The 26,466-nt window shown below is 45.4% G+C and overlaps 1 protein-coding gene across 4 annotated transcripts in view; it reads left to right on the plus strand.

Moving 5' to 3' along the window:
* WHRN (whirlin) overlaps nucleotides 1-26,466 on the plus strand; it is a 116,809-nt gene that overhangs the window by 89,220 nt on the left and 1,123 nt on the right. Inside the window, exons 6-12 of one of the 4 annotated variants that reach the window (XM_053373823.1) lie at nucleotides 661-873; nucleotides 2,605-2,811; nucleotides 7,432-7,464; nucleotides 14,274-14,345; nucleotides 19,188-19,785; nucleotides 23,302-23,510; nucleotides 25,303-25,425. In XM_053373823.1, the coding sequence (XP_053229798.1) occupies nucleotides 661-873; nucleotides 2,605-2,811; nucleotides 7,432-7,464; nucleotides 14,274-14,345; nucleotides 19,188-19,785; nucleotides 23,302-23,510; nucleotides 25,303-25,425 (1,455 nt within the window). The remainder of the gene's footprint in view (nucleotides 1-660; nucleotides 874-2,604; nucleotides 2,812-7,431; nucleotides 7,465-14,273; nucleotides 14,346-19,187; nucleotides 19,786-23,301; nucleotides 23,511-25,302; nucleotides 25,426-26,466) is intronic. The other 3 variants (XM_053373824.1, XM_053373825.1, XM_053373826.1) reach the window with 3 other exon arrangements.

Genomic DNA, 26,466 nt, shown 5'->3' on the forward strand with positions numbered 1-26,466 from the left:
ATTTCTGGGGCAGGATTAGCTCATGTGTTCCCATTAGTCCAGTACACATGCATACAAAAAAATGCATGAATAAGGCTTTACTTAGGAAACAAGTCCCATTTTAATGGATGAGGGTTGTCATTGTCCCCCACCCCTCCAGCAATGCCTTTTGAGCAATACCATATTATGACGCATGGATGCTCCAAATGAGGCAGAGGGTGAGGGACATGAAAGCAAGAAACTGGGTGGAGGAAAGCTACATTCAACTCTATGTTTCCTAGCAAACTCCAACCCCCAAAAAGACAATGCCGTATTAGAAACAACAGTCTTCTTTCTCTTATGCAAAGAATGGAATTTATCTTCTATCTGGAGCACACACATGGCTCACCTGAAACCAAAGCTTATGTTAATCCTACTCAGACTAGATCCATTGGAAATAATGGGCATGGATTTCATAGGCTCCTTAATTTCAATGAATCTTCTCTGAGTAAAACTAAGTTGGCCTCAACCCAAAGAAAGGGTAATGTTCTTCTTCAATTACCGGTATGTTGTTTTCTTCATGTACAAATTTATAAGTGGCATTGGTCAAATAACCAATGGACTAAGATTTCTGCAGTCAGGTGATGGTGGCCCTGAAAAGTTCATTTCCCTTAATGCTCTTTCTCCTCCTCCCACTCTCAGCCATCTTTTTACAGAGGTCTGGCAGGATCCCAGGTAACCCTGAGCAGCTTGGTGAACCAAAGCCGTGTGATGCTGGAGGAGCAAGCACGTCATCTCCTGAATGAACCTGAGCGATCCACCATGGGCTATTACCTGGATGAGTACAAGGAGAACAACATTCCAGTCGATGCCCTTGTCATGGCTCTATTTGAACTGCTCAACACTCATGCCAAGGTTAGATGGGAGAGGTCCAGTTGATGAATTTTCATAAGGTGTATACACACACACACACACACACACACACACGGAAATGTAGAACACTGAAATTAAGATTAGAAAAATAACAATCAAACAGATGCACCCATCCCTCCCAACCTTGGGTCAACAAGTTGCTTGGAGTGAACAGCCAGTAGAGTGGTTATCTGACCTTTACATACTTGTAGTCTCTAATTGAAGAAGTTATCTAGCCCAGGTATGGGGAACATTTTCCAGCCTGAGGAGTGAATTCACTGATGGGAAACCTTTCAGGTTCCATGTTCCATTGATGAACATGGCCAAAGGACTAAGTCAATGGAGCAATAGATGTGATTCATATTTTTGAGCAGTGGGCTACCTTTCAACCACAGAAAAGTCAGAAGGATCTATACACATTGTACACATGCACTCCTCTCTCAACCCTGGCAAGCGAGAGGCATTAACAGAATTCAGGGACACATTCCAAACAGGCATAGTACTTGAGGAGGATGTGAGGCAGAGTCAGTGAGAGGTATGGCATGGTGAGAGTACTGAGGGCCAGATAGAGAGGACTGAAAAGCCACTTTTGGCTCCTGGGCCTGAGGTTGCCAACCCACGTTATAGCAAATCAATCAATTATTTATTGTGCTTCACTAAAGGCCATTATAAATTCAATTACAGATCCAGCAAGTCAATTAAAACCTGTTAAAAGAAATCCAGAGATATGGATTTACAGTCAGTCACGTTAATGAATTGCCTGCACAGTCTACAGCATTGTCTTTATATAGCTACCATGAATACTTTTAGCAGCTTTAGCAAATAGGGCTGTTTTGTATGTGACAAACAGATCACAGTCAGATAATAGCCAACATATTTTCACTTCAGGGTTCTGTCCCAGTAGTGGTGCCAGCATCTGTTCCAAAAATCTATTTCTGGGGTTTTGATAGAGCTAACAATGGAGTATATAATGGGGGAGATCTTCTACTTCACCTACCCCACAATTACAAAATCTTAAATGCATTTTAGTACAAAGTCTTAAACATTTTTATATCTTCCATCTAAGGCATTGTTTGAAAACGGAGAGCTGTAAATGCAGTTCTCAGGAAGGCAAAAGTAAGTGACTGCAAGTATTGATCTCTGGTGTGGTTAGATTTCAGCAAATAGTACCAATGGGAGAATTTTGAGATGGGGTAGAGATAAATCTTGCTTGTTATTCTGTTTATGAATCCGGTCCCTGAGCAATCATTTAACTCCAGGGAGTACAAAAAGATCTGTTGTCAGGTTTTTTTGAGGTTAGCACGTCTTGTACTAACTTGGCCCAAACACCCTTCTTCCATTGTTCCTCCAGGCAGAGTCTAGGCAAGTGGTCCTCTGGCATATCCAGGACCCTTTTATAGTACAAAAAAGCAGCCATCTCTGCCCTAGCTTTTACAAACACGACACCTGTTGCTGTGCTAAGGAAGGTATCTGGGTTACCTGGAGGTACCTTAGGAAGCTTCAGCAGATACCTTAAGAACTTATTGTGGCACACTTCCAGGTCTTTCAGGTTATTGTGATTGATCCCCCATATCTCAATACCATACTGCATTTGAGCAGTAAGAAGTATGGCCTGCTGAGAGCACTGAGGGCCTGATAGAGAGAACTGAAGAGCCACTTTTGGATCCTGGGCCTGAGGTGGCCCATCCATATTATAGCCAACGAACGTGGCATTTCTCTCTTCTTTCTTTGCAGTTCTCACTCTTGTCAGAGGTCAGGGGAGTCATTTCTCCTCAGGATCTTGACCACTTCGACAATCTGGTCCTGAAGAGGGAGATCGAATTCATGAAGGCCCGGCAGCCCTCGGGGACAGGAACGGACTCCTACTCCTTGATGTCCTGCAGTGACACAGTCTCTTCCACTGGGAGTCATTTCACTTCTACCACAGTCAGTTCAGCTCGGGTAAGTGCCCTCTCCTCTCCTTCAGTGGTCTGATATGTGCCATGGTTGGATGTTTTCATGTCCTATCCCCTTTAGTTAGCAAGATATAGCTGAAACTCAAACTAAACATTAAAGGTAAAGGGACCCCTGACCATTAGGTCCAGTCGTGGCCGACTCTGGGGTTGCGGCGCTCATCTCGCTTTATTGGCTGAGGGAGCCAGTGTAGAGCTTCCAGGTCATGTGGCCAGCATGACTAAGCCGCTTCTGGCGAACCAGAGCAGCGCACGGAAACACCGTTTACCTTCCCGCTGGAGTGGTACCTGTTTATCTACTTGCACTTTGACATGCTTTCGAACTGCTAGGTTGGCAGGAGTGCTAGGTTGGCAGGAGAACTAAACATTACATATATGTAAATATGTCATTGAAGATGGTCTGTAACTCAGTGGTAGAGCATCTGTTTTGCAAGCAGACAGTCCCAGGTACATTTCCTGGCACATCCAGATAGGGTTGGGAATGCTCCCAGTCTGAAACCCTGAAGAGCTTCTGCCAGTCAGTGTAAATAGGGTTGAGTTAGGTGGACCCATAGGTGAACTCAGGCAGTGGGGTCTCTAGTCAATGACTAACAAAGCCCCACTATAAAACTTAGCCAGTTGCTCCAGGACTTTGCTGAGACAACTTGGATGGTTGACATCAGTTACAGGAGCACTGTTCATTGTCCTGAACCTGAGAAACATAGATCTCCTTTCAAAGTGCCTTTGCCTTTGGAACCAGAAACTACAGACCTCTCTGTATAAGATGGCTTCTTACGTCTTCAGGCTGCTGTTTATTAAAACGCAAATTGCCAGCACAAGATGCCAAATCTAGACTGGGATCTTAGTAAGAGGGGGAGCACTGGAAGTTTTAATCTTTTGCTCCAGTTCCAGATTGTAGGCCCTGTGCATGCAATTTCCAGGGGGGGGGATGCAAGCTCCAACTAATAAAAATCAGATATGTGGGGCACCATCCAAATCGCAAGCTCCCCTCCCATACAGGATAAAACAACCCTACATTTAAAGGCACAGATAGGTATCGTCTCCATCTGATTTGACTTTATGACATCATCACATAGCCAAACGTGATGCAGTGGCAGCCACCAACATGGATGGTTTTAAAGGGGGGTTAGACAAATTCATGGAGGAGAAGGCTTTCTAGGCTACTTGTCAATAAGTGTGTGTTCTACCTCCACTGTCAGAGGCATTCTGCCTCTGAATACTACTTGTGGGGAATCTCAAGTGTGGAGAATGCTGTTGGGCTCAGGACCTCCCTGCAGGCTTCCCTTTGGGAAATCTGGATGGCCTCTGTGAGAAGGAGATGCTGGACTTGATGGGTCTTTGGCCTGATCCAGCAAGGCTCTTCTTGCATCCTTAGGTACTTGCGAGTCTTTTCTCCCTGACTTCTGCCTGTTAAAACTACACCCAATCATAGACTTTGCCGCTTTCTGTAGGGCTATGTGGGGCAACATAGCCTTATGCATGCTCAGCTGACCTCTTCACCTCTCCCCTCCTGCCAACCTTCCCCGCGCCTCAGTGTCATTGTTATATAACATCTCAGAGACCTCGCCACATACACGGCGTCTAATTAAGTTAGTGTAATCACCTCTAAGCATGCAGCCTCACGGCCACAAAATTAATTTGCTGGCCATAAAACACCTTTTCATCATAAACGCATTAGCAGCCTTGGGAAATTGAAAACCTCTTTTAATAAATGGAGCTGATGATTCTGGTAGTTCAAAGGCAGGCGTTGCCCAGGGGTGGAGGCTGGAGGAGGCTGGGAGTGTTGCCTGGAGATGGAATAGGAAATTACACTGCTGTGCTTTTTGAGGGCTAATTCTAGAAATATTATTAATTAATTTCTTCTTGTTGTTGTTGTTGTTATACAGTTGATATGCCAACATGGCTTCTAAGCAGCTTACAGCTTTACAATACTAATGATACCCTTTCCTTTGTTCTGCCCTCACTCTGCTTATTTAGAATAGGAGTGCGGCATCTTAGGCCCAGGGGTCACCTGTGGCCCTTGAGGCTTCTCTAGCTGAGGTCATGCCGCTCACCAGCCTTGTTCTGTACCCTCCTTGTGTGTTTTTGCCTGCCTGTAATCTGTCCTCTGATTATTCTTCCTGCCTGACTGGATGTGTGGGTATAGAAACCAGCCTACTGGTAAAAAAGGTAAAATTTGTATTCAGTTCTCCTCCCACTTTTGCCTCTGGTACTGTCCAGCACTGGCATGTGGTCCCTGCAAAGTTGCACAGAAGGGAACGCCATGCTGGGTTGCTAACTGGTGCAGCAAAATGGGAGGGTGACACTCTGCTCTTTAAAGCACTGTGCTGGCTGCCCATAAGCAGCCAGGCCTGGTTCAAGGTGTTCATAATTCCCTAAAGGGCTCATAGCCAGTGGAGGCTGGTTCATGAGGGAAAATGGGGCACTGGCCAACCAACCTCAACCATTCCCAGCCTGTCTGTCTTCTTACTTTTCCATCTCCAGCGTATTAAGCAGTTGGTCCCTTACCTTTCTCATCCTGATCTAGCCACAGTGATCCATGTGAAGGTCACCTCCAGGCTTGATTATTGTAACTCTATGTGGGGCTGTCCTTGAAGCTGTCCCAGAAACTCCAGCGGGTGCTGAATGCCACGGCGAGGCTCCTTACGGGGTCCTTGCTGCGAGATCACATTCATCTGGTGCTTTACCAGCTGCACTGGCTCCCAGTGGAGTACAGGCTCAGGTTTAAGATGCCGGTTTTGACCTTTAAAGTCCTGTGCGGCCTAGGACCCACATACCTACGGGACCGCCTTTCCTGGTATGCCCCGCGGAGGACCTTAAGATCCACAAATGACAACACTTTGGAGGTCCCAGGTCACAAGGTGTCTAGATTGGTCTCAACTAGGGCCAGGGACTTTTCAGTACTGGCCCCGACTTGGTGGAACGCTCTGTCACAGGAGACAAGGGCCCTGCGGGACTTGACATCTTTCCGCAGGGCCTGCAAGACAGAGCTGTTCCGCCTGGCCTTTGGTTTGGACTCAGTCTGACCCTTATGTTTCCCTCCCCTTATGGTCTTCATTTATTGGCTACTTTTAAAATGAGGCTGCATTTTAAATTGCATTTTAACCTGTATTTTAAATTGTGTTTTTTCCCCCTTTTTTCTCCCCCCCCCCTTATGTTTTTACTGTGATTTTATTGGTGTTAGCCGCCCTGAGCCCGGCTCTGGCCGGGGAGGGCGGGGTATAAATAAAATTTATTATTATTATTATTACTTTCATCCATGTAAGGCCGTGGGGGGGACTGTCAGCACCCTCCTCCTTAACCTCAGTGTTGCCCTACGTAGAAGCAGGGAGCAGGATGGGGTCAAAGCTGGAATTAGTTGTCTCTGTCCTTAGCTCTGGCGCCACCTGCTGTTCCAATGGGCACCAACCACCACTGCCCCAAGCCTAAGTATCTTCAGGAGAACACCCTCCAGTAGCAGTCAGCTCTGTCCTTAAGAAAGTAAACTATGCTGTGATCCTTGAATGAAGGGCAGTATAGAAATATAATAAATAATAATAAGATCAGCAAAGAAGGATCTTAAAACTAGGATTTGCAGCAATGGCATGCACCGAAGGGCCTTCTGCATCAAATCACAGAATTGTACAGTTGTAAGGGACCCCTCATTCCTAAGCGGGTGGCACTGTGGGTTAAACCACAGAGCCTAGGGCTTGCCGATCAGAAGGTTGGTGGTTCGAATCCCCACGACGGGGTGAGCTCCCGTTGCTCGGTCCCTGCTCCTGCCAACCTAGCAGTTCGAAAGCACGTCAAAGTGCAAGTAGATAAATAGGTACCACTCCGGCGGGAAGGTAAACGGCGTTTCTGTGCGCTGCTCTGGTTCGCCAGAAGCGGCTTAGTCATGCTGGCCACATGACCTGGAAGCTGTACGCCGGCTCCCTCGGCCAATAAAGCGAAATGAGCGCCGCAACCCCAGAGTCGGTCACGACTGGACCTAATGGTCAGGGGTCCCTTTACCTTTACCTTTAAGGGACCCCTCAAGGGCCAACAAGTACAACCCCTCCACACACTGTGGTGCACATTAGGGGCTACAACTGTTTAAACAGTTTGACATGAGGGCTGTAGCTCAGCAATAGAACACCAGCTTTGCATGCAGAAGGTCGCAGGTTCAATCCTCAGGATCTCCAAGTAGGACTGGGAGAGGATTCTTATCTAAGGCCCTGAACAGTAAAGTGAGGGTTTGTATTTATCATTGTTGTTAATTTTCTGAATGCTTTAATTTTGGGTTTGTCCCCCCCCCCCCAGTCTCTTTATGCATTATTTTTCTTTTGTCATGCATCACTCTGTTCTCTGTTGGAGGACAAATGTTTCGTAACTACAATTAATAATGTCAAATCACAATTAAAAACAACAAAACCCAGAAATGCAAAAGCAGCACTTAAAGCAGTTTTTAAATGGATACTGGGTGATATACACCATTGTTCAATCCTCTTTTTTCAAGAGCTCAGCTGGTACCATGGGTGTGTTTGAACACTGAACCTGAAGGATATATTGTTTGCTTATTTTACCCTCCTTCTAACATATTTCTCTTCTCCTATCCATTGTTTTATCTTTTTTAAAATGGCCCCACCAGGAGCGACTCTTGTGGCTTATTGACCTCATGGAGGTAAGCAACTCTTAATGGGTGCTGGCTGGGGTTTGGTTCCTGTTAACAAGTCACAGGGGAATTGAGCTGGGTGGGACTTAGCCAAAGTACCTGCTTTTGCCAGCCTGAGGGCTACATTCCCATCTGGGCTGCCTTCTGGGGTCATGTGCCAGAGGTGGGCAAAGTAAGAGGCAAAAGGAAGTGGAACAACAAATAAAACTTTTTACCTTTGCACAATAGTCTAGTTTCTACACACGGTCCACCTGGGCAAGCAGGAGACATCATTGGAGTTCGAGGACACCTTCCAGCCAGGCATGAACACTCTAAGGAGGGTATGATGCTGGGCCACTGAGGGGTATTTCCTGGGGAGAGGAGTTGTGGTATGGGGAAAGTCCTAAGGGCCAAATAGAGATGTTTGGAAGGCTGCAGTCAGCTCCTGATGCCCATCAAACCCTGTACCAAAATCATTTTTTTTCTTTTTTCTTTTAAATACTTTTATTTTGCTTTTAAAAAATACAGATAAATATAAACAACCAAAATTACAAAAGAAAAATCCTTAATAATAATAATAATGATGATGATGATGATGATGAAAAAAGCTTTAAAAACTACAAAAAATATCAAAGTACATGGCATAGAACATTATGGGAAAGAAAAAGGAAAGAAGAAAAAGGAAAGGAGGAGGAGGAAGAGGAGAAAAAAATGAAAGAAAAGAAAAGGGGGGTAGGAAAAAAGAAAAAAGAGAAAAAAAGAGGAAGATGAGCCAAACACAAGAAGGCTCGTCTATTGTACGCTTCCGTCAAGGTAACAACAGATCATTATTCTTATCAATTCTCTCTATCTGCATTCCATAGAATCCCTCATCTTGGTATCAGGGAACAAAACGTAACCAGGTCTTTCTTGATGAAACCTTATCCCCTAGATAAATATTTAAACATTCCCAAAATCATTTCAATCGGTGGTTCCCAAACTCTTTTGGGCCGCCATCCCCTTATGTCAAGGGCATTCCCCAGCCAAAGGAGTGCACCAGCAGATATTGTCAAAGATAACACATACAGTCACTTCTACAGCTCTGGATACCTACACACCAATCTTGCAGCTAGGACGCTGTTCCCAGGTCCACACTCTATGGAGCAGATGTAGCAACTAGGGACCAGTCTTTCTCCACCTGTTTATGTAAAGGCTGTGTGCACATAGTCGGAGAATGCACCTGTGTGGCAACTTCCTCTGCTCATCCCTTTTCAATCTTCTCCTGGTTCTGGAAGACAGTGGTGCAGGAGTGGATGAGAAAGCACCCGGCCCTTCACTTGCCTCACCTGCCTCTTCTTCTCCACCCCGTTTCCCAGAGTTGTCAACCTTTTCCCAAGCCTCTGCGGAGATCGCTCTCCTCCCGCGGAGGCTTGGGAGGCAAGCTGCACGCCCGCCAGCCATATGGTTGACGGGTTGCAGCTGGCAGGTGTGCAGGGGGGGGAGAGGAGGCCACCAGCAAAGCCCCACAGCTCCCCTACTCGCTGGGGCGCCCCTGAGAGGCCGGCGCCCTGGTGCAACATGCCAGTAAACCCAGTGGTAAAGAGTGCTCTGTCTCTACCTTTCAGCTCTGAAAGCTTCCCTTGTCTTCAGCTCTTGCCTCCTGGCTGGCGCAGGTCTCTACAAATCACTGCCCCCCTCTTCTGAGTCAGACTCCAGCCACCCTTCCCTTGGTGCACACTTGTCAGCATTTGCCCAGTTCCATAAACTTATCCCCAGTGCCCCCTACCCTGTAAAACGTGGTTTGCACAACCCAGTACAGAAGATAACAACACAATAACTTTCAACACAGTAACAATTGACTGCACCCTTATTAAAAATCCAGTTAATACTTGGTTTAATTAACTAGTTTGATAAAACTGGTGAGCTTGATCTAGCGATATCAGCTTTTCTAAGTCTGATAGCCATTTGCACCTCCAGCACTCCCTTAGGTAATCCCACTGCATTCCCACCCCCCCACCCAGATATGGAAGTGCCCACTATGGGAACCTTTGATCTAAATGCGAAATCATATCTGCAACTCAGCAGGTAAAATATGTTCAAGAACGTTTCCATGGCATATTTTATTGCGGCGTATGGAGCAACAAATAACATTTTTATCTTCGCACAATAGGCTGGTTCGAGTGCTATCCTTTTAGTGCTATCAATCCCGTTTCCTCTAAAATTGGTATTTCAGTAATTGTGTGGTTTACACAGATGACGGGGGTTGAAGGAAGTGACAAACAGCATATTGATCAGTTCAAATAGGAAGCTGCTTCCTTGATTCTTCCTCTCAGTGCCTGACCAATGCAAACCATCTGGCCAGGCCTGCTTTATCAACACCTCCCTGGCTAATAGCACTTTTTTTCCGGATCACAGGCGGGTCCTCTAAGTGGGAGGTTAATTGTGTGCTGAGATAATTGGAAGCAGCTATGCCTGGTCATAGCATTGCATTTATTGCTAATTTGCTTAAAACAGAGCTTGGGGGGCAGTGCCATAATGTTTATTTTATGTATTTTCCAGCTATGTAATGCAACGCTTGTGGGGACGCAGGTGGCACTGTGGGTTAAACCACAGAGCCTAGGACTTGCCGATCAGAAGGTCAGCGGTTTGAATCCCCCAACGGGGTGAGCTCCCATTGCTTGGTCCCTGCTCCTGCCAACCTAGCAATTCAAAAGCACATCAAAAGTGCAAGTAGATAAATAGGTACCGCTCCAGCGGGAAGGTAAATGGCGTTTCCATGTGCTGCTCTGATTCACCAGAAGCGGCTTAGTCATGCTGGCCACATGACCCATAAGCTGTACGCTGGCTCCCTCGGCCAATAAAGCGAGATGAGTGCCCAACCCCAGAGTTGGCCATGACTGGACCTAATGGTCAGGGGTCCCTTTACCTTTACTAATGCAACACTTGAGAGTGGTTGAACTATATCCACACACACATACTAGAGGCTGTCACCCCTGCATACAAGATCACCAGTGCTGCCTACCCCAACCCCCTGCCAATGCCCCAACCCCTGTTGCCAAACCCCTTCCTCTCCATTTACACCTTGCCCAACCTTTCATCCCCTCACAGCTCCTTCAACTTCACCCCCCACCCATATATTCTTTTTAGGAATTTAGGAAGCTCCCTCTGTTCAAATGAATCTTAGCCAGAACCTGTTGAATATAGCAGAGCATATACCGACTGTCCAGACGCAGTCAGTTGCAGGCAGGATGAAGCAGGAACAAGACTCTGCTACCAGTAATTTGGTTACTTATAGGTTTATTATTTACAGCGGAACCACAAGTTACTATATACAGGATACAGACACAGATCTTAACTCTCTCACAGAACAAACTCCAATGAACTCTCAAACCACACACTGACCAACCAACTAACCAACCAGGAGTCATCATGCCTATGTGGAGACCTTGACCAATAGCAGAGTTGTATCCAAGGTCCCATATCTCTAGGCAAAATAACTCCCTCTGCTCAGTCTTCTTGGCCTTTGGCCAACTTCTTAATTGCTTCTGTGGGAAGCTGCATCAAACAGCACGTAGTCAAAAAGCCCAACAGCCTCACTGGTCCACCTAGCTCAGAATTGCTGACAGGTGGCTGTCTCAGCTCCTGCTCCAAAACACATAAGCAGAGGCTCTAATTTGTAAGTGAGACAGAGGCTCTTGTTCAGAGGTGTACTTAGGGGTTGGCCCCTGCCAACGGCACAGGTCCAGGAGGGGTGCAAAAATCATGCCTTTTCACACTGGGTCGCAGTGGCTAGGAACCTCCTTCCCCGCATGCCCACACACTCCTCAGGCCCCTCTTCCACTGTTTTTATTCTTCTCCCAGCCTCCTATCCTGGGATTTCGTACCTTCCTCACCTCTTACACTGGGTTCTTCTCCAGTCTTCCAACACCTTCCTGTGTGTACAATCCCCTCAGTATCCCAGAGTAGAGGATGCCAAAAAAAGAAGAAGAAAAAGCAAAGTAAGGAAAGAAGAATATGCAGGAAGATAAAAAGACTAAAAGAATGAAAAAAGAAAAGGAAGGAAAAGAGGGAGAGAAATAAAAAGGGATTCCAATTCTCCATCTGTCAGTTTTATATACAGTACAGTGATACCTCGGGTTACAGACGCTTCAGGTTACAGACTCCGCTAACCCTCACCCTACAGTTTGGTCTGTAATTGATCCACTTGGATGTAGAGTTCCATTCAAGACAGCCCCAAGCAGAAGAATGACATTTTAAGGAAATCCCCCAATGTTAATTGAACCAACAGGAGGTGTCTATCTCATCTTTTCTGGTCCTTTTCCTCCTCAACAACGCGTCACCTTCAATAATTTTCTGACTGACAGCCCCACTAGTCCCTTGACTGCCAGAGAGACAAACTAGCTATTTAACATTTGCTTTTTTTTAAAAAAAAAAGTTCTAATCTTCCATTTCCATTGATTCATTTTCAGCATTATTTTGACATTTGATAATGGCATTTGGGCTATAATTAGATTTAAAAGCTGGAGGGGGGGGACCTGTATACACCTGAGAAGGAACTGATTTGGTGACAGGGAAATAATTATGTAAAAATAGTGTTTGTGTGTGCAAGAGAGGGGGAGAGTGGCATTTTTAAAATTTAAAGATTTTCTTGGGTTACAAAAGTACACACATCGTCTCTAATTTCAGATCACAGAGTCCTTTCCACAGATCAGCTCTATTTAATGTGAGATGTCAAATATAGTATAAAGTTGGGGAAGAAGAGAGGTGAGGAAAGAGAGCGGGGAGGCAGAGAATGAGGGTAGTAAACTTTCATACTTTTGCATAGTGTGTGCAATGTTTTTGTGCCAGCATCATGTGGGTAGGTTTCTATTCATTCATTAATTTCCATTGGCTCTGTAGAGATTGGGGGGCAGGGCATGGCTGTGTGCCTATAACTGACTGCAGAGAGTTTTGTTTGTTGTTCCATGCCTTCTGTAAGCCTTGGGTCACCAACATGAGGCCTGCAAGTACCGTATTTTTCGCTCTTTAAGACACATCAGACCATAAGACACACCTAGTTTTTGGAGGAGGAAAACAAGAAAAAAAATATTCTGAATCTCAGAAGCCAGAACAACAAGAGGGATGCTGTGCAGCGAAAGTAGCGATTCCTCTTGCCGTTCTGGCTTCTGGGATAGCTGCACAGCCTGCATTCACTCCATAAGCCACACACACATTTCCCCTTACTTTTTAGGAGGGAAAAAGTGAGTCATAGAGCAAAAAATACGGTACATATGACTCCTGCAGGATCCCATCCACCCCTGCTGAAATTAGGCTTGAAAGTATTTTTTGACCAGTAGATTGATTTCTTTCAAGCCTAACAGTGGTACAAGTTTCAGGGTAGTTACAGCCAGAGGTGCAGTGGTCCAGGGTCACTAGAGGGAGGGGCAAACACCCATTACTATTTCTGCAGCAGGGTCTCTGCCTCCAGCATCTTAGAACCACTCAATCAGCATGAAAAGGTAGCTTTTAAGGCACTGAGAAAAAGTCTTCTTAACCTTTGTTCTGATTGGAACTGACTGATAAGGGTGAAATGAGCCAAGTCAACCACTGAAGCTGCTAGGGTCACTCTGGAGAAGAAGACATGTAGTAAGAACACCAAGGAATCAGAGAATTGTAGATTTGGGAGGGTCAACACATAGTCGCCCATCCAATTTGAAATGATAGCTTTGCAAATCTGCTAGTAGTTTTATTCTTGCATCACTGAGGCAGAGGAGTTATTCTATATGTTCCAAAGCTAATCATTTAGAAACACTGAAAATAGAAATGGCTTCACTTTCAAGAGAACTGTGTGCAAGTTCTGCTCTGCACAATGGAACTTCAAGGGAAACATAACTTAAGTCACCCCAAAAGAAGATATTGGAGCATTCCAAGCCATTTGCCCATGTACGAACAAAAAAATATTAGATCTCACTAAAAGTCAGCACATGGAAATCTGTATTGATCATTGTGATGCATGCCTAATGATTATATACGGTAATCCTATAAGTGGGTGTAGTCATGACTTTCATGAAGGGACTTTGCACTTCAGAATTAGCCACTACACTACTAGTTACACCAGAGGAGAGGAAGAGTTGCAGTAACTGTGTGGTGCCTACAGAAGTTTCTCAGGTTTGCAAATGTGTTACAGGCCCCCCAAAGGATGGCAAGACCTACTGCATGCAATCCAGAGAACCTTGTTTAAAAGAGAGGTGTATGATTTATTTATCTCCTGGTATGCCCCGCAGAGGACCTTAAGGTCCATGAATAAGCATAGTTTAGAGGTCCCGGGCCCTAAGGAAGTCAGACTATCCTCCACCAGGGCCAGGGCCTTTTCAGTGATGGCTCCAACCTAATGGAATGCTCTGTTCCATGAGACTAGGGCCCTTCAGGATTAACCTCCTTCCGTCGGGCCTGTAAGATAGAGCTATTCCGCATGGCCTTTAATTTGAATTTAGCCTGATCTTTTATTTCCCTTCTCTTCCCTCCCCCTCCCCTTTTATGAAGATCACGCACTCTAAGACCCCACAGCTAATTCTCCCCTAGCCTCCTCGCTGGCCCAAGTAGGACTAATTCAGCCAGCTAGGTGATTATCTAATGCTTATTAGATGGATTCTCCCTAAATTCTGAACTTGGAATTTTATTGTTATTCATGTTTTTATACTGTATTTTATGCTGCTTTTACAATTAAGTGTTTTAAATTTGTTGTTAGCCACCCTGAGCCCGGTTTTTGAACCGGGAAGGGCGGGGTATAAATAAAAAAATATTATTTTATTATTATTATTATGTTTATTTATTTATTACAAAATAAAAATAGGACCTTTATCTTCCTCCTTTGTGGCTAGAATACGTCAGACTTGGAAGGGAGCAGAAATGGAAGTCAAAGCAACATCAATGCCCTGCCTGACATCTCACTGGTAAGGCATGTTCTCATCCAACCCACCACCCACCATCCTCAACCTTTACTTGCCCACAGTAATGCTCCCTCTCTATCAGGACCAGGACTCATATCCAGGGTGCCACGCAATATGCAGCAAACATGCACTTTCTTGGCGTGAAGATATTAATCTAATTGGCAGCTGATTTTCATGATCACACCTTATGCCAGGCTTCCTAATTGGCCACCATCTGGCATATATCCTACTGTTCTATTGCTCTACAATACATTTGTCTTGAAATGTGAACAGCTTGAGTCTTTTTCGCTGGAAAAGCTTGATTTTGAGCAATTAGTAGAGGATACTAATCCCTATGGAATGAGGTAGGGGGTGAGTGGGGCGGAGCCTTACTTTGATTATGTCTGCAGCTCAGCTTCCATAACTATGGCCCAGCAATCCTAACTCCCCAGGGTCATAGTCATACATTTATTTTTTATTTTTTATCATTCCAAGATTCCCTGGAGCTCTTTCTGCCCATCTCTCTTTGCATAAGGTGACCTGAAAAATTACAGGTACGGTATATCTTGGTTAGGGATGAGGGGAAAGCTCAAATCAGTACACATCTGAAGCTAAATCTGTGAAATTCACACTTACGCGAACTGAAACGTAACCATCCTTCAAAAATTACACTTTTCGGAATTGTGTGATGCAGTTCTCCAAAAACAATGTGTACAAAAATGTAGGGTCAAGTGTGCATAAAAACACACATCTTAGTGAAAGTAAAATATAAGAATGCGTTATATTAGGGGGAATTGCTTGCAAAAATATGAACACGAGTCAAAAATGCAAACAAAATGAGTTTGTTGAGCTAAATTTGCACTGAGATGCTGGTGTTTTTCATGGGAGATGTTTAAAAATAATAATCACAAATTGCTGCAGAAAGTGAAGAACTGAATTCTAAAATTGGAAAAATGAGAAACTGAGAGGACCAAAAGTGACAGATCCTTCTACTCCTAATCTAGGTATTTATTGCTGACACCTAGAAATGCAAGGTTTCTAGAAGTCCAGCTTTAGCCCACTGAATCTTTCGTATGAGAATGGCTTAAGTTTGCACTGTAATTTTGCAACAGAGGAGGATGGAAGAAAACAGGTTTACACTGCCTCCAGTCACACACAGAGGGGGGGGGGAGAGATGAATCTGCCTCCCATTAGCTGCTCTGCCCACCACTCCACCAGCTCCAGTGGTTACCAGCCAGGGGTACCAACTTGAATAAAATATTGCAGGGGCCCAGGTAAGTCCCACCCCACATAACTGATCACATGAATGTGGTGCACACACCCCATTTGAATGGCAGTGCCCAGAAACTGGGGGGGGGGGGCTGGCCCCCTCAAACATTTTTTTTGGGGGGTGAAGCCCCCACAGCCCCTAGGAGTTGGCTCCTATGTTACCAGCTGCCACTGATGCTGAGTATTTATTAAAGTGGACATTGGGTAAATGTAGGAATGGCACAGGCCTAATATTGCATGGATGCCCCACTTGTGGTTTGCAACTAAAATAAGAACCACTGGTTGTATCCAATTCAGTTCATTGAAATGATTGAATCTCAGTTTGGCCCCATCTGCACTTAGAGCCACTTTAAATAGTCACGGCTGGAAACTGCAGTTTCTTAAGGGAACTGAGAGTTTGTAGGCTACCTCCTTTCCCACTCCTAGAGTGGTTGAAGAAGAGGAGGAGGAGGAGTTGTTTGGATTTCATATCCCGCTTTATCACTCCCCTTAAGGAGTCTCAAAGTGGCTAACAATCTCCTTTCCCTTCCTCCCCCACAATAAACACCCTGTGAAGTGAGTGGGGCTGAGAGACTTCAAAGAAGTGTGAGTGGCCCAAGGTCACCCAGCAGCTGCATGGGGAGGATCAATCACTCTTCCCAGGGAACCCTGAGAACTGTAGCTATGCAAAGGGAGTAGAGGTCTCCTAACAGCTCTCAGCACCGTTAACAAACTACTGTTCTCAGGATTCTTCGGGGGAAGCCATGCCTGTTTAGAGTGGCTTGATACTGCTTTCAATATATAGTGCAGTGTCCATCAATTTCAGTGAATCTACTGAGTAGGGTTGCAACCCAAGCATAAAACATAGCAGCAAGGCATATATATGCTTAAAAAGCTATAAATAAAAATATTGGCATAAATTGCACTAATCAGGGTGCCAAAAAGAAATCTGCCATGAGTGGCCTAGGAATCCTGGAGCAAACATGAGTTTTTAAACCATGGCAGAAGCACCCAAAAGTTGGTGCCTGACTCATCTCCAAGGTGAGTAGGTGCCACCACAGATGAGTCTCCTTCCTATACCATCATAAGGTGAACTTCTACAAGCCATGCAGTTAACAATGCCCTTCTATTCATGGTTCAGCCCTCAACATTTGAGATGAAGTTTATTATATTCACTTCTGTTCTGGGTGGATACTTCTCATTGCCATAGCATCCATCTCCTCTCCACTGAGATATTATAATTTCAAGGTACACCTGGAAGTGGACTGCTTTCCTTTGTCCTTGTCCATTCGGACTCCTCAGATAGAAACTCACTCAGGCAGAGCAAGGCAGTGGAATGGAATAATTCAAGGCTCGTTCTGCAACACCAGACACAATCCCTGCCATGATCTGCCTGGAACAGAGGATACGATACAATACGATACGATACAATAATCTTTATTGTCATTGTCCCATACAGAGCAACGAAATTAAGATGGAGGTGGATTACGCTGTTGACATCGCAGCATTCACCTGATATTTATTTATTCACTTCCATTTATGGATCAGCTCCCATGAAATACCTTAAAGTGATTTCACAACAAAAACAACAGCAGTGGAAAAAAAAATATAGAAGTTCATATATTAAAACAATGATAGCATGCTTTTAAAAATTCAAAAAAATAATAATTAAATTTTAAAAAATAAATTAAATAAAAAAATTAAACACAGCCAGTTTTACTTTAAAGAAAATTATATGAAAATTATATACATATGGTATTTAACGCCAAATAAATTGGCAAAGATGTATAAGACTGTGTCAGATAAATGCTGGAAGTGTAAACATAAGGAAGGGGTATTGTTTCATATATGGTGAACGTGTGAGAAGACTTTTGGGAAATGATACATAATGAGATGAAAAATATATTTAAACTGGCTATTCCTCAAAAGTCTGAAGCTTTTCTCCAAGGGATAATTGGGTCAGAGGTCCCAAAGAAGATGGTTAAATTATTTATGTATGCAACAACAACAGCACAGAATGTTATATGCACAGAACTGGAAAGAAGAGAAAAGTCCAGTGAAAGAAGACTGCCTCCTAAAATAAAAAGAGTATGCAGAACCGGCAAAGTTAATGGTGAAAATAAGAGATCAACACAAATGGGAAGCCTTTTTTGGATTATTTGAGAAATATAAGCAAATGAAATTGTGGACAGGATTTGAAATTTGAGTACTGGGAAGTGATAATATATGAAATAGACTATTACGTAATACAGGAACAAGTATTAGGTGAAGTGTGTGATATTATGCAGTATACAAAAGGGATAGGTATAAAAACAGAATGGAAAGGAACATAGGAAGTAATATTGTAAGAAAAACGTGTAACAAATTTGAAGTTTAAATTAATTGGTTAAGTTATGAAAAATTAATCAAAATCTTAATTTAAGAATCACGAACACTTTCATGGTTGAAAACAGTTTCAAACTCCGTACAGATATGAGCTGGGATGAAAATCTCCACTTAGAAAGGTTCATTGGGAAACAGATCTTCAGTAGGTACCAAAAACACAATAGAGACATTGCCTCTCCAATGCGCCACCACGCTAACAGGTCCAATTCAAACCACTATGACACGGACCTCCTGATGAAATGGTATCTGCAGGGGGGCATTCCTTGGGTATATAAGTTATGAAACTACCTTTTAGATACCTTGGTCCAAAGCTATTCACCAGGATCAGCACCATCAGTACGAGCAAGTTGGGGGTGTTCTCCAAAGTAGGAGCCAGGAAAATGTTTTTTGTTTTGGAGGGTATTCCACATTTGGGGTGCCACAATACAATAGACCCTGATTCTGTTTGGTGTCCTGCCTAAGCAAAAACTGCATAACATCTACTTTTGAGGAATGATACACCTGCCCAACTTTCCAAGTTTAGTGGAGTGGGCCTCTGAGAGCTAGAAACCTACAGCAGGGCCTCATTAGATCATCTCAATGTATAGGGCAGTTTTCAACAGGAAACACAGCCTAGTCTAGTGTATGTACTTCAAATAGCAGAAGATGATAGGGCATAGGGCATAGATCAATAGAAGAGGCCCTGCTTCCCATGTGGAAAGTTCTTGGGTCAATCCCTGCTGTGTCTAGTTAAAAGGATCACCTTGGCTGGAGATGGGGAAAGACCTTACCCAATATCCCAGAGAGCCCCTGCCAATCCAAATAGATAATACTGGGCTAGATCCCACCCTCTTGGGTGAAATACAAAAGGTCTCATCTGCATTGGCATTCTGCCAGCTTTGGGGAATGCACCTGTTTACACAGGCAGTATCTTGATCTCTCAATCAGTCTCCTATTTTAGCAGTGGTGTTTTTTTAATGGGATTGTGGGGGGGTTTTTGCCTATTTTAATCATGGATGCTTCATATTTTAATGTTTCTGTCACTGGTTTTCCTCCATCATTGGCTTAGAAGCCTCTTTGGGTATATGAACTTGGTACATGATGATAACAGATGGACCAGTGGTCTGATAAGACAGTTGCGCTTGTTCACCAGAAGTTTGATAGTGGCTGTTTATCAGAGGCAGGTATGGTACCACCATTGTTTACCACCATCTAAAAAGGGTTGTCGTTGTTTTGTCTCTGTTGTCTAATCAGGATGATGTTTCCTCCTTCCCTGAGGAGCCTCCGGCCTTCAAGCCTCCTCCTCCTCCCTCTCCAATGACAGAAGACCCCTCTGCCCCCCAGGACAGGACCTCAGCAAACAACACCCTCAAGCGGCCCTCTTCAGAATCTTCCCAGTCAGGCCTGTTCTTTGTGGCGCCCCGGAACCCCACACCACCATCCAGCCTCTCTGAGAAGGATACAGGCAGCATTGCCTCCTCCTCCACAGAGGACTCCACCTCCAGCGCCATCTATGCTTCTGTCTCTCCTGCCACCCGTTCCTCCCGGAGGCCCCTCGATGCCCACTTGTTGCTGGTCAACCAACACCTGATTGGGCCCTTCCCTCGGGTCCAATCGCCAACACGGCTGAAGAACCCCTCTCCTGAGAGAGCCACACAAATCGGCACCCTTCTAAACCCCAGTGCTCCATCCCCCCCTCCTCCACCACCTCCATCCCATCCTGCTCCTCCGCCTCCCAGCGAGAAGGGAGGTGGGGAAGCTGGCACTGCACAGCACTTTATCATGGTGGAAGTTCATCAGCCCAACAGCGAACCAGATGTGAATGAAGTGAGGTCTTTGCCCCAGGCCAGAGGTGAGGATTTCTTCTCTTAGTGGACTGGTTTATGATGGGCATGTTCTGCTCTTTAATGTGTTTATAACCTGCTTTTTGCCAGGCATTTGAGGAGGGCCTCAAACACCAGTTAAAACATGGGTAGGGTACCATTTGCAGTCCCAGTGCCACATTTCCTTCCTGGCGGAGGAAAGGGGGGTGGGGAGAGCACAGCGCCCCTGGCATCACCGGGGAGGGGGGTACCATCATGGCTGCCCCCCGGGCATGTGCCATGCACTGGGTGCCATGCCCCCGTAGGTGGCATGCCATGCTCCCAGGACGCACGCCAGGCCCCCTTGGGCAGCGTGCCATGCCCCTGGGCACACACCACACCCCCAGGACGCGCACCAGCCACTCCCCTGCCTGCTCTCCACCCCCAGTGCCGGAGCATGCAGCTTCGCCACTGTCCTGGCCACCTACCTTCCAGGGGCTGCATGCCATGGGTGAGCAGGGACCACAAGCAAAACTGGGCAAAACAAGGGGTGTAACTTTTACCCTTTTTCCTCATAATAATCCTGTTGGGTAGGTTAGGCTGACAGCTTGTAATTGGCTCATGGTGATAGCTCAGTGGGTAAAGCATAATAATATCAGGGTTGTGCGTTTGAGCTTCACATTGAACTAAATATTCCTCTGTCGCAGGGGGGTTGGACTACAGGACCCTCACGGTCCCTTCCGGCTCTACAATTTATGATTCTATTATTTCATGTGAACTTTACAAGGAAGCTGGGATTTGAACCTGATTATCTGAGTGTGTTACAGTGTACGTTGGGTAGGCAGGCAGGGCAGGGGCAACACAGAGCTCACACCATGACCCTTGGTATCAAGACTGAAATGCTAAAAGCAGGTAACCTCTTGAAATTTCTGGATGGCACAAAACACCACAACTTGATTTTTGTGTGTTTCATTGTGGATGGGGTATCACACACACATATAAAATCAAACAATTAAATACACTTAATGGAAACTAATTAGCTACAATATGGATCAGAGCAGCAGAAACATGAAGGGGGGGATATTGGGGTGACAAATCTCCCCACTGAAGAGGGCCACCTTCTCTTGGTAGCTAAGAGCCAATGTGCCCTTCTGAAAACTCTACATATTCAAAGGGAAGGGCCACAATCCAGTGGTTGAGCATATTTGTTTTGCATGCAGAAGGTCCCTGCATCTCCTATCATCTCCCAAGAGGGGCCGAAAAAGACTTCTGACTAAAACCATGGAGAGTTGCTGCCAGTCAGTGTAGACAATACTAAGCTAGATAGAACCAATGTCCTGACTCAGTTACATACCCTCCAAGTGTCCCTGTTTTCCAAGGATAGGCCCAGAATGACAAAAGCTTCTCTGTGTCTCTCCATGGCTGCTTCTGCCAACTTCTTCCCTTGAGCAGCTCATAACAGCTGTTGGAGAACAGAGGAGGAGAGCCTGCCACTGCCCCATGTGACAAACCACTTCTGAGGGGCAGGCAGAGGGCAGGAAGAAAGGGGGAGTAGAGTGGAGTGCAAAAAGTCTTGATTTTTTTTAATTAAAAAAGTACTTTGTGTGTGTGCATCTAATCTTGCCCCTTCCTAAACTTTATTTATTGGTGAGTGTTTTCCTTTTTTGTAAATCTACCAAAGAATAAAATGAAATCAGGATTAAGGGTTTTTCTCAGGATAAGGGAGGGTGTGTGAGCTGTGTCCTATTGGTGTAGTGGTGGTGGCACTTGCCCTTATCCTGATAGGAAATGATGGGGGGGGGAGAAGGTTAAGGAGGGTCGGGGGGGAGTGAGAAATGTCCCTATTTTCATCTGAGGAATGTTGGAGGGTATGCGGTTGTAATGCCGCATAATATTCCTAACTTGAAGGCTCTGCCCAATCTCCTCTTAACCAGAGATCAGCACCACTACTTGTAAGGGAAAATCCACTAATTAGCATAGGACTCTAATAATGAGGATTCCAGAGTGAAACTTCTCAGATAAAGTCTCCAGTCTCCCCCGCCTCCACATTGAACCTTGCAAGTACATTTATAGCTGTGACTTTGCTTCCCTCTTGTGATACTGTTTGCTAAACTACATGCATTTGTTCCTTCTTTTTATAGATTTTTCCCTTTCCTGTTAAGACTGTTGTTATTCCTCTATTTTATTCTGTTCTAACATCACAGGAAACAGGAGGGGGTCTCAAGATCTGTAGGGCATCTTAAAGCGACAGAGGCCATAGTTCACCGATTCATTTTCATTTATTCATTTAGCACTATATTAAATCATCAAACCTTCTAAGCAGGTTACATGAAATGTACATTAGAGTTCCCTATAAAATCAGAAGTTAACAATAAGTTAGCCAAAAAGAAAATATTCAAAATAAAATCAGCAGTTTTAAAATTAATGTTAAAATGCACGTTAGGTTTACATGTCTGGGCAGGTTTGCTTAAACAACAACACCCAAAAAGCTTTTAGCAGATGCTGAAAACGAGCATGCCTAATGGCAATGGATAGGGAGTTCCAAAGTGGAGGTGCCACTGGAGTGAAGAACTGATTCCTTGCAAGTGTGGAATGGACATTAGATGATTCTTGTGATGGTGCCAGTCCTGCAGACTGAAAAAGTCCAGTGGGCACTGGCGGAGGAAGAGGAGTGCGGGGGGAGTGCACCGCCCCTGGCAGCGCGATCCTGGTAGGGTGCCATCGCGGCCACCCCACGCTGGGTGCCACGCCCCCAGGACGCACGCCAGCCTCACCCCCGCCTGCTCTCTCTCCCCCCCCCCCCCAGTGCCGGAGCATGAAACTCCACCACTGCCAGTGGACATAAATATGGGGTAAGGTGATCCAGCAAGTAAACTGGTCCCAAACTGTTAAGGGTTTTCTGCAGTCCAATCCAGAAGTAAGAGCAGCAGGATGTAAACCTCCCACCCATCAGCTGGTGAGTGGAGGAAGAAATAGTGTCCAAAAAGAGTGGCACCCACAACAATCAAAAGGTGCCCATAAGGCTTTAAAAGGTTGTCAGATCTTGCTATAGACTTCAGAGCTTATCCAGTGCTGTGTTTAATGTGTTTGGGTTATCCAGGCCCCTCCAGACTGGTGCTTGATTGTGGGCACAGTGTGCAGCAGCATACGCTTCACACAGTGATAGTGTCTTAGTGGCAGGCTTCTTCTGCTTCAGTTTGTTCCATGATTCATCCCCGGTGCTGTCCGGAAGGGAACTGTAGCACAGTGAACGTGGGACAGACAAGAATAAACCAGAACATTTGTGCCATAACACGGTAAAGGATTTCAGCAGGAATTTACAGGTTGCGTGACCACCCCAAAACATTTGCCCAATGGCTGCCCACAACAAATCCAGTAGATTGCCCCTCATGGAACGACAGTTCCCACTACACTTATCAAACTACAGTTCCCAGTGTTCTTTGTGGGAAGCAATGCACTATAAATGTGCTTCCAATGTTTGATGTGGCCTAATTAGATCAGGGCTCCTTACAAATTCCACCTCCGACAGTCAGCCTGATTCCTCTCCTCTGCCGCTTTCTTAACAGCCTTTTTCCCATTGTCGTCTGCCACAGCCTCGACACTCTCTCAGCTTTCGGACAGTGGGCAGACCCTCAGTGAGGACAGCGGTGTGGACATCGGGGACACAGAGCTCAGCGCCAAAGACAGGAGCCGGCCGCAGGGTCCCATAAAAAGCAAGAGCCCGCAGGAAGCACCACTGAAGGCTGACGGGCCCTTAGAGGCAGGCCCCAAGCCGGTAAGACATCACTGGGTACCAGCCATGGGAAACAAAAGTAACATGTGGGGGAGGTCAGTCCTGAGCCACTTTCAAAGGACCAGGCGAAGGGTTGGTATCCAATAGCAGAGTTGTATCCAAGGTCCCATATCTCTAGGCAGAAAAACTCCCCCTGATGAGTCTTCTGGGCCTTTGGACAACTTCTTAATTGCTTCTGTGGGAAGCTGCATCAAACAGCACGTAGTCAAAAATCCCAACAGCCTCACTGGTCCACCTAGCTCAGAATTACTGACAGGTGGCTTTCTCAGCTCCTGCTCCAAAACACATAAGCAGAGGCTCTAATTTGTAAGTGAGACAGAGGTTCTTGTTCAGAGGTGTACTTTGGGGTTGGCCCCCGCCAACGGTACAGGTCCAGGAGGGGTGCAAAAATCATGCCTTTTCACACTGGGTCGCAGTGGCTAGGAACCTCCTTCCCCGCATGCCCACACACTCCTCAGGCCCCTCTTCCACTGTTTTTATTCTTCTCCCAGCCTCCTAACCTGGGATTTCGTACCTTCCTCACCTCTTACACTGGGTTCTTCTCCAGTCTTCCAACACCTTCCTGTGTGTACAGTCCCCTCAGTATCCCAGAGTTGTTGTTGTTGTTGTTTAGTCATTTAGTCATGTCTGACTCTTCGTGACCCCCTGGACCAGAGCACACCTGGCACTCCTGTCTTCCACTGCCTCCCGCAGTTTGGTCAAACTCATGCTGGTAGCTTTGAGAACACTGCCCAACCATCTCGTCCTCTGTCGTCCCCTTCTCCTTGTGCCCTCCATCTTTCCCAACATCAGGGTCTTTTCCAGGGAGTCTTCTCTTCTCATGAGGTGGCCAATGTCTTGGAGCCTCAGCTTCACGATCTGTCCTTCCAGTGAACACTCAGGGCTGATTTCCTTAAGAATGGAGAGGTTTGATCTTCTTGCAGTCCATGGGACTCTCAAGAGTCTCCTCCAGCACCATAATTCAAAAGCATCAATTCTTCGGCGATCAGCACTATATGGTGGTGTTTAATTATCTATCCTGGCTTTTCTTTTATGGAGGTTGGGGTTACATATATGCCCCTGTCCTTGTTCTTAATTTACATATCACCAGGAGGCATCCCAACGTAACCAACAATATAATGGAAACGTTGATAAAACAGTTGCATATATAAAAGTAGCTGAAGCAATGCCAATTGAAGACTATTCCACGAGAGGGCAGCATAGCTCATGCTTTCTAAAAGGAGAAATGCTTTAGTTTCAGGGGTCAGCAAACTTTTTCAGCAGGGACCCTCAGACCTCGTAGGGGGCCAGACTATATTTTGGGGGGGAAATATGAACGAATTCCTATGCCCCACAAATAACCCAGAGATGCATTTTAAATAAAAGCACACATTCTACTCATGTAAAAACATGCTGATTCCTGGACTGTCTGCGGGCCAGATTTAGAAGGCGATTGGGCCGGATATGGGCCTTAGTTTGCCTACCCATGATTCAGAACTTCTGAAAGGAGAAATGCTGGAAGGTGTTGGGCTGGGATGAAGTTCACAATTGAGTGACAGCTTCAGCTTTCACCCCAAGCTCCTCCTAATCCTGGTTGTTCCTTTGTTTCTGGAGCACCATTCAAGGTGTAGTTGGCCACAATATTGTGTTTTAAAGTAAAGTCATGAATCCTGAACTGGGGGAAGGGGGGCTAATTTATATTCAAATAGTAAAAAGGGAGCAAAAGCTTTGCAGGAGTGGGATAGAAGTAAATAATAACCCTGGGTTGTCATGCTCTTTTTCTCCTCCACCACAGCCAGGTCTCCTGGAACCAACATCCCACCTGATTCGGGTGACAAAAAGTGCCCCCACCTTGGGCATTGCCATTGAGGGAGGAGCCAACACTCGCCAGCCGTTGCCTCGTATTGTGACCATACAGGTAAGGGAGCTGGTGACTGGTGCTCGCAGTCAGTGGCAGGTACATCTCTTTCAGGGTCCAAAATGATTAGAAATGTATCAGAGCAAGGCTGCAGCCTGTGCTGAGTAGATGAGGAGGTTCCCCAGCTGTGGTCCATGAACCACCAGCCCTTCATTCAGGAGGTCTGCAGCATGTCTATGTACTTGTGGTTGAAGATAAGAGCTGGCACACCCTATGCATTCAATATTCATATTGACTTTAAGCTACGTTTCTATTTCTTACCTTGGATTTCATGGTATTACGTTTTGAATTCTGTAAGATGTAATAAAATGCAGTATACAAGAAATAAAAGAAGCACTGAAATACAATTAAAAATCATGCAGCATCTGGCATGGTGCTTTACATTTGCTAAAGAGTCAGAAGAATAATTAAGTGGTCTGCCAAGACCCTTGGCAGTTTCCAAGTTGTGCTTCCATGGCGGTTCCAACCTTTTTAGGTCCGTGGACATATTTAGGTTTTTGGAGCAAATGCATCCTCTCTGGTCATTTCTCTCTCTCCCCCTCACCCTGGCTCAACATCCCTGCACCAGCCACTAAACACAGAAGGAAAAACTGCTGAGACACTCCTTAAAGGGGAGTGCAGACCTTCAGCATTCAACCCTACAGTATGTGAATGAATCCCACTGTGTTCAATGGAATTTATAGTGGATGCTCGGGTTGCGAACGTGATCCATGCAGGAGGCACATTCACAACCCGCAACATTCGTAACCCACAGTGTCGCATCTGCACACACGTGGGTTGCGATTCAGCTCTTCTGCACATGTGCAAAGCGCGATTTAGTGCTTCTGCGCATGCGTGAGCGACGGAACCTGGAAATAACCTCTTCCGGTACTTCCTGGTTTGGCATGGTGCACAACCCAAAAATGCGCAACCCGAAGCATCTGTAACCCGAGGTATAACTGTATAATGAATTTGATTGACTAAAATGTTCCTGCAATTAATTGAGCAAAATACTTGTTGTTGTTTTTAAGTTCTGCATTATTGTTAACACATGTATTTTAT

This window comes from Podarcis raffonei, chromosome Z (genome assembly GCF_027172205.1).
Source record: "Podarcis raffonei isolate rPodRaf1 chromosome Z, rPodRaf1.pri, whole genome shotgun sequence".
In the NCBI taxonomy this organism is placed as follows: domain Eukaryota; kingdom Metazoa; phylum Chordata; class Lepidosauria; order Squamata; family Lacertidae; genus Podarcis; species Podarcis raffonei.